Source organism: Scyliorhinus canicula, chromosome 29 (genome assembly GCF_902713615.1).
Source record: "Scyliorhinus canicula chromosome 29, sScyCan1.1, whole genome shotgun sequence".
Lineage (NCBI taxonomy): Eukaryota > Metazoa > Chordata > Chondrichthyes > Carcharhiniformes > Scyliorhinidae > Scyliorhinus > Scyliorhinus canicula.
The window spans coordinates 9181157-9195486 of NC_052174.1; the positions used below are offsets into that span (position 1 = coordinate 9181157).

At 57.7% G+C, this 14330-nt stretch overlaps 1 protein-coding gene across 1 annotated transcript in view; it reads left to right on the forward strand.

Annotated features, from left to right (window-relative positions):
• Positions 1-14330, forward strand: part of LOC119958301 (mucin-2-like) — a 69804-nt gene that overhangs the window by 41775 nt on the left and 13699 nt on the right. Inside the window, exons 17-24 of the mRNA XM_038786737.1 lie at positions 288-556; positions 1413-1621; positions 3610-3751; positions 4643-4890; positions 6498-6627; positions 9567-9804; positions 11649-11822; positions 13660-13790. Of these exons, the coding sequence (XP_038642665.1) occupies positions 288-556; positions 1413-1621; positions 3610-3751; positions 4643-4890; positions 6498-6627; positions 9567-9804; positions 11649-11822; positions 13660-13790 (1541 nt within the window). The remainder of the gene's footprint in view (positions 1-287; positions 557-1412; positions 1622-3609; positions 3752-4642; positions 4891-6497; positions 6628-9566; positions 9805-11648; positions 11823-13659; positions 13791-14330) is intronic.

Consider the following 14330-nt stretch of genomic DNA (forward strand, 5'->3'; position numbering starts at 1 on the left):
GCCCACTCCGCCGCCCTATATCTGTAACCCCGCCCTAACCTGCGCATCTTTGGGCTGTGGGAGGGAACCGGAGCACCCGGAGGAAACCCACGCAGGCACGGGGGGGGGGGGAGAACGGGCAGACTCCGCACAGTCACCCGAGGCCGGAATCGAACCCGGCTCCCTGGCGCCCTGAGGCAGCAGTGCTAACCCGCTGTGCCGCCGCGCTGCCCCAACATTCTGAGTGCAGCGTGGGGCCAGAGCGATGTGCGTCTCATTGTTCAGGATTTTGTGGTTTTGCCCCTCAGCTGCCAGTCCGATGACAGGGAGGACCTGGATCCCATGTGTAGGCCCGAGGAGCAGGCCAGATGGAGGGCCCGTTGCCAGGAGCTGTTATCGGCCAAGTACCAGCAGTGCCACCGTGTGGTGAAGCCGGCACCCTTCATCGCGAACTGCGTCTACGACCTGTGCATGTACTCCGGCATGACCTCCACCCTCTGCCACAACTTCCAGTCCTACGTCGAGGCGTGCAGGAGCGAGGGCGTCGACCTCAAGTGGCGGAACGGCACCTTCTGTCGTAAGTGACTCCCAGCCCCGCCGCCGCCCCTCAAAATCCCTCTCCCTCTCTATTGCCCCCTTCCCGCCAGGAGGTGGCGCCCACTCCCCGCGCGGGCTGCCTCGTCCAGGGCGGGGAGCGAGGGGGGGGGTGAGGGCCTCAGGCCTGACTCCGCCCGCGCCAAACCCTGCCACGGCGTATGGGGGGGGGGTAGAAGAGGAGGCCATTCAACCCCTCGACTTCCACTTCCCCACTTCTGTCCCCCCCTGCCCCTGAAGGTCCGATTAAAAATCCCCAACTGACCCCTGGCCCCCTTGACGTTTTGGGGGCTGGGGGGGGGGTTCCGGATTTAAACCCCCAATCGATATTCCCGGTGGCCGAGACTCGATTCAAAATTCCAGATTTCATTAATTGAATTAAAATCCCGCCGGCTGTCCCGTGGTGGGATAAAGGGCCTCCCGTGTAAGAGGTGGAGGGGGGGGGGGGGGGGGGGGGGGGGGGGGGGGGGGGGTGAGGGGTATCTTTCACCTGGCACAGGATTGTCAGTATTGGGAGAATCTCTTCCCCGGGGGGATGGGGGTGAGGGTCACGGAATATCTTCAAGGCCTAATTGGACAGATTCCGGATTTATTTCCCCCCCCCCAACCGATCATTCACGGGATGCGGGCGGGTCGCAGGCTAGGCCGGCATTTGTTGCCCCCCCCCCCCCCGATTGTCCCCTGAGAGGATTGGCATGGGTTATGTGTGTGGGGGGGGGGCTCTGTGGTTATCGCGTCAAATTGTGCCTCGCCCTGTTGTTGTGAAGTGCCACCTTTCAGTGACGCCTTTCTCCCCCCCCCCCCCACCCCCTCACCCCCTCCTCCTCCTCCCCTTCCAGCTCTGCCCTGCCAACAGAACAGCCACTACACGGAGTGCGCCTCGACTTGCCCGGCGACCTGCACGGATATCTACGCGTCCGCCACCTGCGGGAGCGACCAACCCTGCGTGGAAGGCTGCGAGTGCGACGCCGGCTACGTGCTGAGCGACGACCAGTGCGTGGCGTTGGCGGACTGCGGCTGCGTCGACCACTACGGCGATTACCACGAGGTAAGGGCCCCGCGCTCCCTCGGACAACCCGGCGCACGACACGGACGTCCGGATCGGGAGCAGGAGGAGGCCACTCGGCCCCTCGAGTCCTGCTCCCCCAATCAACACGAATGGGGCTGATCCAATTGTGACCTCAAAACCACATTCCTGCCCACCCCCCTGATAACCTTTCACCCCGATAACCTTTCACCCCGATAACCTTTCACACCCGATAACCTTTCACACCCGATAACCTTTCACCCCGATAACCTTTCACAGCCGATAACCTTTCACACTCGATAACCTTCCACACCCGATAACCTTTCACACCCGATAACCTTTCACCCCGATAACCTTTCACACCCGATAACCTTTCACACCCGATAACCTTTCACAGCCGATAACCTTTCACAGCCGATAACCTTTCACCCCGATAACCTTTCACACCCGATAACCTTTCACAGCCGATAACCTTTCACAGCCGATAACCTTTCACCCCGATAACCTTTCACACCCGATAACCTTTCACAGCCGATAACCTTTCACAGCCGATAACCTTTCACCCCGATAACCTTTCACCCCGATAACCTTTCAGAGCCGATAACCTTTCACACCCGATAACCTTTCACACCCAATAACCTTTCACCCCGATAACCTTTCACATCTGATAATCTTTCACCCCGATAACCTTTCACACCTGATAGATTTTCACCCCGATAACCTTTCACCCCGATAACCTTTCACCCCGATAACCTTTCACCCCGATAACCTTTCACCCCGATAACCTTTCACCCCGATAACCTTTCACAGCCGATAACCTTTCACACCCGATAACCTTTCACACCCGACAACCTTTCTCACAGACACTGGGAGAACGTGCAGACTCCGCACAGACAGTCACCCGAGGTCGGAATCGAACCCGGGTTCCTGGCGCTGTGAGGCAGCAGTGCTAACCCATCGTGCCGCCACAATGTGGTTGGCTCTTATCCAGGCCCTCTGAAATGGCCGAGCCCAGCCCGCTCAATCCAAGGGGCAATTGAGGATGGGCAACAAATACTGGCCACGCCCAGCCGGCCCCCAATCCCGCAAGTGGATTAATTTGTCGCGGCCTGTGACCCCCCCCCCCTGCGTGGCTTCCAATCGGCCCAGAGCAAGATCCGACCAATTGCAGAGGAGTTAATCGCCTGATCACTTTCACTAAATACGAGGACCCATTACACCGGGGTTAATTCTGGGGGTCCCTGACAGACACCGGGCTAGAGTTGCGTACGGGGCTGTATCAGCCAGAGCGGGATTCGAACCCAGGACTTGGTGAGTCAAAGCTGAGAATTATACCCACTGAGGGACTGGCCTGTGCATATCCACCCCCCCACCCCCGGAAACCCTGGCTTCACAGCTCCAGGGTGTAAAATGTACTAGATGCTGTGGTATGAAGAGGCAAGAGTTCAGCTCCTTTTCCACCCACACACCTTTAATGGTTCAAACTCACTCTGCACAGAACTCTACAGATCGTCACCAGCTCCAGAGTCCACCTGGAGCCCCTTTACACATCAGTATCAATCATTGAACACTTAACATAAATGAGACAATCATTGAACACAACATAAATGAGACAACTAATTGCAATGTCTCTTAACCCATTACTTAACACAGGGTCCCAGGTTCGATTCCCGGCTTGGGTCACTGTCTGCGCGGAGTCTGCACGTCCTCCCCCCGTGTGTGCGTGGGTTTCGTCCCACAGTCCCAAGACGTGCAGGTTAGGGTGGATTGGCCGTGCTAAATTGCCCCTTAGTGTCCAAAAAGGTTAGGCGGGGTTACTGGGTTACGGGGATAGGGTGGAAGTGAGGGCTAATGTGGGTCGGTGCAGACTCGATGGGCCGAATGGCCTCCTTCTGCACTGTATGTGGGTGGTGGGTGGGTGGGGTGGGGGGGGGGGGGGGGCGTGCGTTTGGCTCTAAGATTGTGTGGTACGGAGTGACTGCTACCTCTCTGTTTTTTCTGTCTCGCAGTCCGGGGACAGCTGGCTGAATGAGCGCTGCGACACAAAGTGTAGGTGCGCCAAGGGACAGCTGACCTGCAAGGGGCACAAGTGCCGCGAGAATTCGATCTGCGCCCTGTCGAAAGGCGGCAAATACAAGTGCAGGCCTGTGGGTAAGTCTCTGTCGCACCCTCGAAGAGCGGAGGGCTGGGAGTGGGGGGGGGGGGGGGGGAAATGTCTGGCCCTGAACACGGGCCTCCACAATCTCCCCCCGCCCCCCCCCCGAATTGTGATTGGTGCCACTCCTCCCCCCCCCCATCTTCCCTCCCCCCTCTCGAGATTAGGACGCAAACAAGCGAGCAGATTGGCCAATCGCCTTGCGCTCGCTGAATCGGGGAGGTTAGGACGGGAGACGCGCAGCAGCGACTCGTCAGGGCTTCTCCCACAGCGCCCCGCGAAGCCGCCACCTGGAAGGGGAAGGATCCGCGGGAATGGTTCCAGTTAGACCGGCTCTCCCCAAACCCTTTCCCCAAATCCCCCCCCCCCCCCCCCCCCCCCCCCCACTGCAACCACCTGCCGAAACTTCCGATCGAATCTGCTTCCGGGGCGCGCCGCCCGGATCGCCGGGCGAAAAGAAACGTTGCTCCTCACCCCCCCCCCCCTCTGCGCCTCTTTTTGCCGACTCTGCGCGACCTGTGACCCTCTGGGTGGCCACCCCTCCTGAACCCCCGGGACCACCTTCCCCTTATTTCCCCATCGAGACTCCCAGTGCCTCAGCGAAGTTGTCCGCTTAATCACTTCGGCCCTCAACAGTCTCATTGGGGTGGGGGTGGGGGGGGTTTACGGCCGTTCTGGCCGCCGGGATTTACCAGCCCTGTCAATGGCGAACCCCCCGCGGCGGTGTGTGGGGGGGGGGGTTCAATAGGATTACAAGATCCCACCGCCGCTCAATGGAAAATTCCGCCCCCCCCCCACCCCACCCACTCCAAATATTGTCTTCAAGTCAAAGATGGTGCTTGTAAAGGAATTGTGTTCTGCTTTCCCCCCCCCCCCCCCTTTGCCAGCGTTCGAGGCTTGCCTGATCTCGGGTGACCCCCACTATCTGACCTTTGACGGCCTGTCGCACCACTTCCAGGGCAGAGGCACCTACACGCTGGTCACCACCAAACAGCCCTCCGAGACCCTGCAGCCAATCAACGTCGAAGGCAGGAACCGAGCGATGAAAAGCAACGGGAAGATCTCCCACCTGGCCGCCGTCTACATCGACGTTTACGGCCACTCCATCGAGTTCCACAAGAAGCGACGCTTCCTGGTGAGGGTGATGTACCGTCAATTGAACGCGAGACGGGTCGCTGTACAAGAGTGCGGCTTTAATCTACTAGATGTTAAGCCCTGCGGTCGGTTACAGTAGAAGGGACGACCGCCGGGCGTACTGGGTATTTATACCCCGCCCTGGAGGCGGGGTTTAACTCAGCCTCTCGACCAACCGGGGAGCCGTCACATGACTGGCCTCAACCAACCGGTCGGGAGGCACATGACCGACCAGGGCCAATGGTAAGCCGGCGTTCTGCACCAATGGCAGGAAGCTATGCTAATCATATCACCACAGAGGGGGACCGACAAGTCGTTTCTGTGATGTAACGGGGGGGGGGGATGGGGGGGGAGCCGGCGACGTGGGAGCAGGAGTAAGCCATTCGGCCCATCGGGCCTACTCCACCGATCAAAACAGGGCACGGCTGGTGACCTGACTCCCAGGTCGTCGCTCGATGTCGTCGGTTCCTGCCTCGGAGTAGGGGTTCCGCAGCCCTCTGGTTGAACAAATTCTCCCTCCTAATTCCTAAACAGCCTGCCCCCTTATCCTGAGGCCCTGGTTCACCATCGATGGGGGGGGGGAGGGGGGGGCAGATGGTGGGGGTGGGCGACCACGGTAGACAGTTATCTGGGAAAGGCTGGATATAGAGGAATATGGGCTAAATGCGGGCAAGTGGGGCGAGCTTAGTGACAGAAACTGGGCGGCATGGACCTGCTGGGCCGAAGGGCCTGTTTCCACGACGTCAACCTCGATGACAACAGGGAGTGCTGGAAACTCGCCAACTCCTTCTCGCCCCCCCCCCCCAAAAGCCTCCCCTACTTTTGAGACGCCCACTCTTTCCAGGGGGGGAGCTCCACCTCCGGGCGATCAGAGGCAGGTTGAGGGACAGGTGGAGGCCATTCAGCCCCTTGAGTCTGTTCCGTCATTCAGTTGGAATGATGGCCGATCTGGATCTTAACCTCCCATCTACCTCAACTCAGAAATTCCTTAATTAACCCCCCCCCCTCCTTCCCCGAGGCTTCCTGGGGGTGTGAGTGGGGAGGGGGAGGGGGGGTTTGCTGTGTGCGGGGGGAGGGGAAGTGGGTAGGTGGGAATCAATCGATCAGAGAGGGGTTGGGGCTCGTTGCTGATGCTCTGCCCTTGCACAAAGGCCATTGTACAGTGATTCCAGCCATTGCCTCAGTGAAAGACAGGCGCCCCGTTAAAAACGTCGCCCCGGGGCGGCACGGTGGCCTAGTGGTTAGCCCTGCAGACTCACGGCACCGAGCTCCCAGGTTCGATACCGGCTCCGGGTCACTGTCCGTGCGGAGTTTGCACATTCTCCCCGTGTCGGCGTGGGTTTCGCCCCCACAACCCACTCCCCCCTCGAGGGCAGAGACACGGAGCAAGGTCGATCGACCCCCCCCCAGCAGCGGACACCCCGTCTCGCCCCCCCCTTGCCGTATTCGGGTTCCCGAATCCTCTGGCGTTCCCCCCCTCGCTTCGCTGTTGCAAATCAAGTTATCTCTTCATCTCGGCCGATGTGTCAGAATAACATTTTCTCCCCTCAACTTCCCCCCCCCCCCCCCCCCCCCCCCCCCCCCCCCCCTCCTCCCACCTCGACACAGCTGGACAACGAAAGGGTGATTCCCCCGTACAAATCGCGGGAAGGTTTCCGTGTCTACCAGAAGTCCACCACCCTCTACCTGGAGACGGACATTGGCTTGTCGGTCAGCTTTGACGGGAGAGAGAACGCAGGTAAAGGGGAGCCTCGCGGGGCAGCGGTCGGGGGCGGCGTGGGGGGGGGGGGGGGGGGCGGCTCTGTGTGACGGGCCAAGGGTACGTCTCCGGCTCCTGAAGCCCCGACTTCAACCCCCCCACTCTGACCAGTGACGAGCCATCAATTGCACGAGAGACGAGTTGCTTTACAAAAGTTAGGCTTTAATAAACCAGAACTTACATAGAACAGTACAGCACAGAACAGGCCCTTCGGCCCTCGATATTGTGCCGAGCAATGATTACCCTACTCAAACCCACGTATCCACCCTATACCCGTAACCCAACAACCCCCCCCCTCTTAACCTTACTTTTTAGGACACTAAGGGCAATTTAGCATGGCCAATCCACCCTAACCCGCACATCTTTGGACTGTGGGAGGAAACCGGAGCACCCGGAGGAAACCCACGCACACACGGGGAGAGGACGTGCAGACTCCGCACAGACAGTGACCCAGCCGGGAATCGAACCTGGGACCCTGGAGCTGTGAAGCATTTATGCTAACCACCATGCTACCCTGCTGCCCCGCGGTTAGCCCGCGCTACAATAAAATGGACGACCGCCGGGCGTTTGACTATTTATACTTCGGCAAGGATGCGCGGTTAACTCAGCCTCTCGACCAATCGGAGAGCTGTCACATGACTGGTCTCAACCAATCGGTCGAGAGGCACATGACCGACCAGGGCCAATGGTGAGCCGGTGTTCTGCCCCAATGGCAGGCAGCTATGCCAATCACATCACCACAACCAGATTGGGAGCGGTCTTCAATTAATTAGCCTGGGATATTTTCGCCGTGGGCAGCGGGAGACCCGAGGGCTGCCATTTTGTCCTCGCGGAACGCCGGCTCACGCCCCCTCGCGAAGGCGTGTGGGTGACTCCCAGCGCCCCTCCAGACCCAGCCCAGCCCGGCTGACGGACCTGGCCTTTCCCCGCCCAGAGTGGGTGGAGGGGAATTTGGGAATTCTGTACATGCTGGTGGGAAGCGTGTCCTCGGCCGCCGTTTGGATCTCAAGAGTTAAGATGGCACGGCGGCACAGTGGTTAGCACTGCGGCCTACGGCGCTGAGGACCCGGGTTCGATCCCGGCTCTGGGTCACTGTCCGTGTAGAGTTTGCACATTCTCCCCGTGTCTGCGTGGGTTTCCTCCGGGTGCTCCGGTTTCCTCCCACAGTCCAAAGATGTGCAGGTTAGGTGGATTGGCCATGCTAAATTGCCCGTAGTGTAAGGTTAATGGGGGGATTGTTGGGTTACGGGTATGCAGGTTACGTGGGTTTAAGTGGGGTGTTCATTGCTCGGCACAACATCGAGGGCCGAAGGGCCTGTTCTGTGCTGTACTGTTCTATGTTCTATGTTCTATGTGCAGAGTAGGTGGATTGGCCACGCTAAATTGCCCCTTAATTGTTAAAAATAATTGTGTACTCTAAATCTATAGGGGCAGCAGGGTAGCATGGTGGTTAGCATAAATGCTTCACAGCTCCAGGGTCCCAGGTTCGATTCCCGGCTTGGGTCACTGTCTGTGCGGAGTCTGCACGTCCTCCCCGTGTGTGCGTGGGTTTCCTCCGGGTGCTCCGGTTTCCTCCCACAGTCCAAAGATGTGCAGGTTAGGTGGATTGGCCATGCTAAATTGCCCGTAGTGTCCTAAAAAGTAAGGTGGAGGGGTTGTTGGGTTACGGGTATAGGGTGGATACGTGGGTTTGAGTAGGGTGATCATTGCTCGGCACAACATCGAGGGCCGAAGGGCCTGTTCTGTGCTGTACTGTTCTATGTTCTATGGGTGATTCCAACGCGGCAGCGGGAAACGGGGCGTCTGCCCAGTGTGGGCGGCACTGCCCTGTGGGTACCCCTGTGCCTCGCTGATTGCAGCCGTTCAGTAAGGCAGCTCACCACCACCGTCATAGTTTTTTATTCATTCACGGGAGGTTGGTGTCATTGGCTGGGCCAATATCTTCCATCCCTAATTGCCCCTTGAGAAGGTGGTGGGGGAGCCGCCATTTGAATCCGCTGCAGTCCCTGAGGTGTAGGTACACCCACTGTGCTGTTAGGGAGGGAGTTCCAGGATTTTCCCAGCGACAGTGAAGGAACGGCCGATATATTTCCCAGTCGGGGTGGGGGGTGACTGGGAGGGGAACCTCCAGGTGGGTGGGGTTCCCAGGTAGCTGCTGCTCTTGTCCTTCTAGATGGTAGAGGCCGTGGGTTTAGAACATAGAACATAGAACACTACAGCGCAGTACGGGCCCTTCGGCCCTCGATGTTGCGCCGACCTGTGAAACCATCTGAAGCCTATCTGACCGACACTATTCCATTTAGAAGGTGCTGCCTAAGGAGCCTTGGTGAGTTGCTGCAGTGCATCTTGTAGACGGTACACACGGCTGCCACTGTGCGTCGGTGGGGGAGGGAGTGAATGTTTGTGGAAGGGGGGAGCCAATCAAGCGGGGCTGCTTTGTCCTGGATGGTGTGGAGCTTCTTGAGTGTTGTTGGAGCTGCGCTCATCCAGGCAAGTGGAGAGTATTCCATCACACTCCTGACTTGGGCCTTGTAGATGGTGGACAGGCTTTGGGGGGGGTCAGGAGGTGAGTTACTCTCCGCAGGATTCCCAGCCTCTGACCTGCCCTGGTAGCCACAGTATTAATGTGGCTGGGTCCAGTTCAGTTTCTGATCAATGGTAACCCCCAGGATGTGGGGGATTCAGCGATGGTAACGCCATTGACTGTCAAGGGTGATGGTTAGATCCTCTCTTGTGGGAGATGGTGATTGCCTGGCACTTGTGTGGCGCAAATGTTATTCGCATGTTAGTCAGCCCAATCGGGAAAATGGTCCCAGACATTATGGGATGGGCGACAAGCGGTGATCATGTCAGCAATGCTCACACCCCACCCAATGAGCGACGGTGCCCTGTCACCCCAACCTTTTATCTTCTTCCAGATATAATCATTCCCAGCCTGTATAAGAGGGAAGTCCTGGGACTGTGCGGTAACTACGACGGGAGGTTCAGGAACGACTTCACCCTGCCGGATGGCACGCGGGTTTCCAACGTGAACGTGTTCGGTAACAGCTGGAAAGTGGATGATAGGGAGGAGGAGGAGGAGGACGACGACGACGACGACGACGACGATGACTGGACGAGGAGGCGGCCCCGGCAACCCCACACGCGGAGATACAAGTGAGTGTAAGACGTCCATGGCCTCCGCCCGGGACCCAGCGGGCGGGGGGGGGGGGGGGGGGGGCTCGCCTGCGCAGGAAAGAAATACCTCCCCCTATCCACTTCCCTGTGCAAGACCTCGGGCGCATCCCAGTGCGTGACGGCCACTGAAGTCGCTTTGCGAGGTGGAACACGCCAGCCGCCGCACAGCAAGATCCCAGTAAGGTTTGGGGCGGGGGTGGAGTGAAGGGGGGGGGGGTGCAGGTGTTAAATGTCGGTCCAGGGTGCCGGTAAGAACTCCCTGGCAACTCTTACGAATACCGCATAGAACATAGAACATTACAGCGCAGTACAGGCCCTTCGGCCCTCGATGTTGCGCCGTCCTGTGAAACCCCTCTAAAGTCCCTCTACACTATTCCCTTATCGTCCATATGCCTATCCAATGACCATTTAAATGCCCTTAATGTCGGCGAGTCCACTACTGTTGCAGGCAGGGCATTCCACGCCCTTACTACTCTCTGAGTAAAGAATCTGACATCTGTCCTGTATCTATCTCCCCTCAATTTAAAGCTATGTCCCCTCGTGCTGGACATCACCATCCGAGGAAAAAGGCTCTCGCTGTCCACCCTATCTAATCCTCTGATCATCTTGTATGCCTCAATTAAGTCACCTCTTAACCTTTTTCTCTCTAACGAAAACAGCCTCAAGTCCCTCAGCCTTTCCTCATAAGATTTTCCCTCTATACCAGGCAACATCCTGGTAAATCTCCTCTGCACCCGTTCCAAAGCTTCCACGTCCTTCCTATAATGTGGCGACCAGAACTGTACGCAATACTCCAAATGCGGCCGCACCAGAGTTTTGTACAACTGCAACATGACCTCATGGCTCCGGAACTCAATCCCTCTACCAATAAAGGCCAACACACCATAGGCCTTCTTCACAACCCTATCAACCTGGGTGGCAACTTTCTGGGATCTATGGACATGGACACCAAGATCTCTCTGCTCATCCACACTACCAAGAATCTTACCATGAGCCCAGTACTCTATATGAAAATGAAATGAAAAATGACAATCGCTTATTGTCACGAGTAGACTTCAATGAAGTTACTGTGAAACTATTGGCCGATCGTAGCATCTCAAGCCTTGGTTCCGATCCGCGGAAGACAGGAGACTGGGGATCGAGGGCAGGACCATCGGAAGGAGTGGCGTCCTGTGAGAGGCCCCGTCTTTCTTGTCTCTCCCCACCCCACCGCCCTCCTCGAGGCGCATGTGAAAGGTCCCCTCGGCGCTCTTTGGAAGAGGGGGGGAGGGGGAACCAGCGCATGCAAAATGGCCGCCACGTTTGCCATGGCAACCAGGCCTCAGGATAAAGTACATCATTGGCTGTAAAGTGCTTTGTGACGTACCAAGGTTGTGAAAGAGATTCGACGTCCAAGATTCAAGAGATTGGAGTGGACCGTTCGGTTGACCCTTTGCCGGGAGTAAGTGACGGCAGCTGTACCACAGGGAGACACACTGGGTGCGGCATTCTTCCCTTGGGCCCTGCCACCCGATCATTTTGATCCTCGCGGAGGGGGGAGGGGGTAATTTCTGGCTCCTTGGAAGAGCCAGCATTGGCCGAAAGGCCTCCCTCTGTGTTGTACAGCTCTCCCATGCAGCACAGCCACTTCTCTGGCCCACGGGACAGGATGTGAAGCTCCTGTGCGAGGCTGCGATTCGCCCTTCCCACCGGCAGCGCACCCCGACAAGTGCGGCGATCGGTGCGCCCCCGGGAACAGGCAGAGAATCCAGCTCAGTCTGTCATTTTGGCATGTCGGTCTTTGATGTGGTTGCTAAGTTTCTCCCTCTCTCTCTCTCTCTCAGGCGTGAAATCGTTGGCGAAGACACTGGGCCCGAGCCTGAGACTGGATTTTTGATGGCATGCACCGCCGATCAGCTGGGCGTGATCAACAGCACGGCTTACTGCGGGGCCATTTTGGACCCTCTGGGGCCATTCCAAGAATGTCATCGGAACATCAAGGCGGAACCATACCACCGGTAAGCTTGACCCCCCATCGGCGCTGGCCCCAGTGGGGCGAAACATTGGGCATGGGACTCCCACTGACCCCTCCTGTTCCTCGAACATGTCGACCCAATCCTCTCCTTGAGAACCTTTACTCACTCCACTAACGACCCTGGCAGCAATGAGGTGTGGGCTGGCCTGCAAGGTGGAGCAAGCAACGAGGAGGGCAAAGGTCACGTCGGCCATTGCCGCAAGGGGATTGGTGGACAGGAACGTAGAAGTCTTGTTGCAGGGTTGTGGCGAGACCGAATCCGGAGCAGCGCGCGCAGTTTTGGTCTCCGCGTTGAAGAAACGATCGGCTCACGTCGGAGGCAGGAGAGCGAAGGCTCACTAGATCGGCCCCTCCGCGACCAAGGGGTTGGCCTGTGATGAGGGGCTGAGTAAATTGGGTTTATTCTCTGGGGTTTAGAAGAATGAGAGGCGTTCCCATCGAGGCGGACAGGAGTCTGAAGGGGTTTGACTGGGTGGGCGCTGAGAGATTGTTCCCCGCTGGTCGGGGAATCTAAAACAAGGGGGACAGAGCCTCAGGATAAGGGAGTCGGCCATTTTGGGATGGTCGGCCATTTTGGGATGGAGTCGGCCATTTTGGGACAGTCGGCCATTTTGGGATGGAGTCGGCCATTTTGGGACTGGGATGAGGAGAAATTTCTTCACCCAAAGGATTTCTGAATCTTTGGAATCCTCCAATCCCAAAGGATTGAGATAGTTCTACTGTCAGGGGGAATGGAGAGGGAGCTCTGTACTGTCAGGGGGAGTGTAGAGGGAGCTCTGTACTGTCTGGGGGAGTGTAGAGGGAGCTCTGTACTGTCTGGGGGAGCGTAGAGGGAGCTCTGTACTGTCAGGGGGAGTGTAGAGGGAGCTCTGTACTGTCAGGGGGAGTGTAGAGGGAGCTCTGTACTGTCAGGGGGAGTGTAGAGGGAGCTCTGTACTGTCAGGGGGAGCGTAGAGGGAGCTCTGTACTGTCAGGGGGAGTGTAGAGGGAGCTCTGTACTGTCAGGGGGAGTGTAGAGGGAGCTCTGTACTGTCAGGGGGAGTGTAGAGGGAGCTCTGTACTGTCAGGGGGAGTGTAGAGGGAGCTCTGTACTGTCAGGGGGAATGTAGAGGGAGCTCTGTACTGTCAGGGGGAGTGTAGAGGGAGCTCTGTACTGTCAGGGGGAGTGTAGAGGGAGCTCTGTACTGTCAGGGGGAGTGTAGAGGGAGCTCTGTACTGTCAGGGGGAGTGTAGAGGGAGCTCTGTACTGTCAGGGGGAGTGTAGAGGGAGCTCTGTACTGTCAGGGGGAGTGTAGAGGGAGCTCTGTACTGTCAGGGGGAGTGTAGAGGGAGCTCTGTACTGTCAGGGGGAGTGTAGAGGGAGCTCTGTACTGTCAGGGGGAGTGTAGAGGGAGCTCTGTACTGTCAGGGGGAGTGTAGAGGGAGCTCTGTACTGTCAGGGGGAGTGTAGAGGGAGCTCTGTACTGTCAGGGGGAGTGTAGAGGGAGCTCTGTACTGTCAGGGGGAGTGTAGAGGGAGCTCTGTACTGTCCGGGGAGAGTGTAGAGGGAGCTCTGTACTGTCAGGGGGAGTGTAGAGGGAGCTCTGTACTGTCAGGGGGAGTGTAGAGGGAGCTCTGTACTGTCAGGGGGAGTGTAGAGGGAGCTCTGTACTGTCAGGGGGAGTGTAACGATTAGTAAACATAATGCCCCTGGCAAACCTATATTCTGATGTACGTGTTTCCTGCACAATCTGTTGCCGAATCGATCTCTGAGAATCGAGTGTGTCGCTCCCACTCTGCCATGGTTGAGATGCCCATTGTTGCCCTCTCTCTCCCAACAGGAACTGCCTCTTCGACCTGTGCCAGTTCTTCAATAATACCCAGATGCTGTGTAACAGCTACGAGACCTACGTTCGCGCCTGTCAGGAGAATGGGACCACCCTGCCCAACTGGAGGCCCCAAACCAGCTGTGGTGAGTCTGGGTGCAACGCCTGTGTACTGCGGGGGTCCCGGGGCGGGGGCTGGGGGGGGGAGGAACTATTTATCAGGTCTGTGTTGCTCGCAGGGAAACGTAGTTGCTCACTGGACCACAGATTGAACCCTCCGGGGGGTGACACATGTAGTGACACAGCAGGGGCTGGTTTAGCTCACTCGGCTAAATCGCTGGCTTTGAAAGCAGACCAAGCAGGCCAGCAGCACGGTTCGATTCCCGTACCAGCCTCCCCGGACAGGCGCCGGAATGGGGCGACTAGGGGCTTTTCACAGTCACTTCATTGAAGCCTACTCGTGACAATAAGCCATTTTCATTTTCATTTTTCATTTTTCACATGTCTCGGGCAGGGAGAGAGTCAAAGACTTGCATTTCAGTCACATCTTTAGCTGGTAAATCATCCCCAAGTGTTACACAGGTTCACGTTAGTGAGGTAAGAAAGCTCGACACAGATCCTTCTCTGACAGGAACACAACCTGACATTCAATGGCGTTACCATCGCTGAATCCCCCACATCCTGGG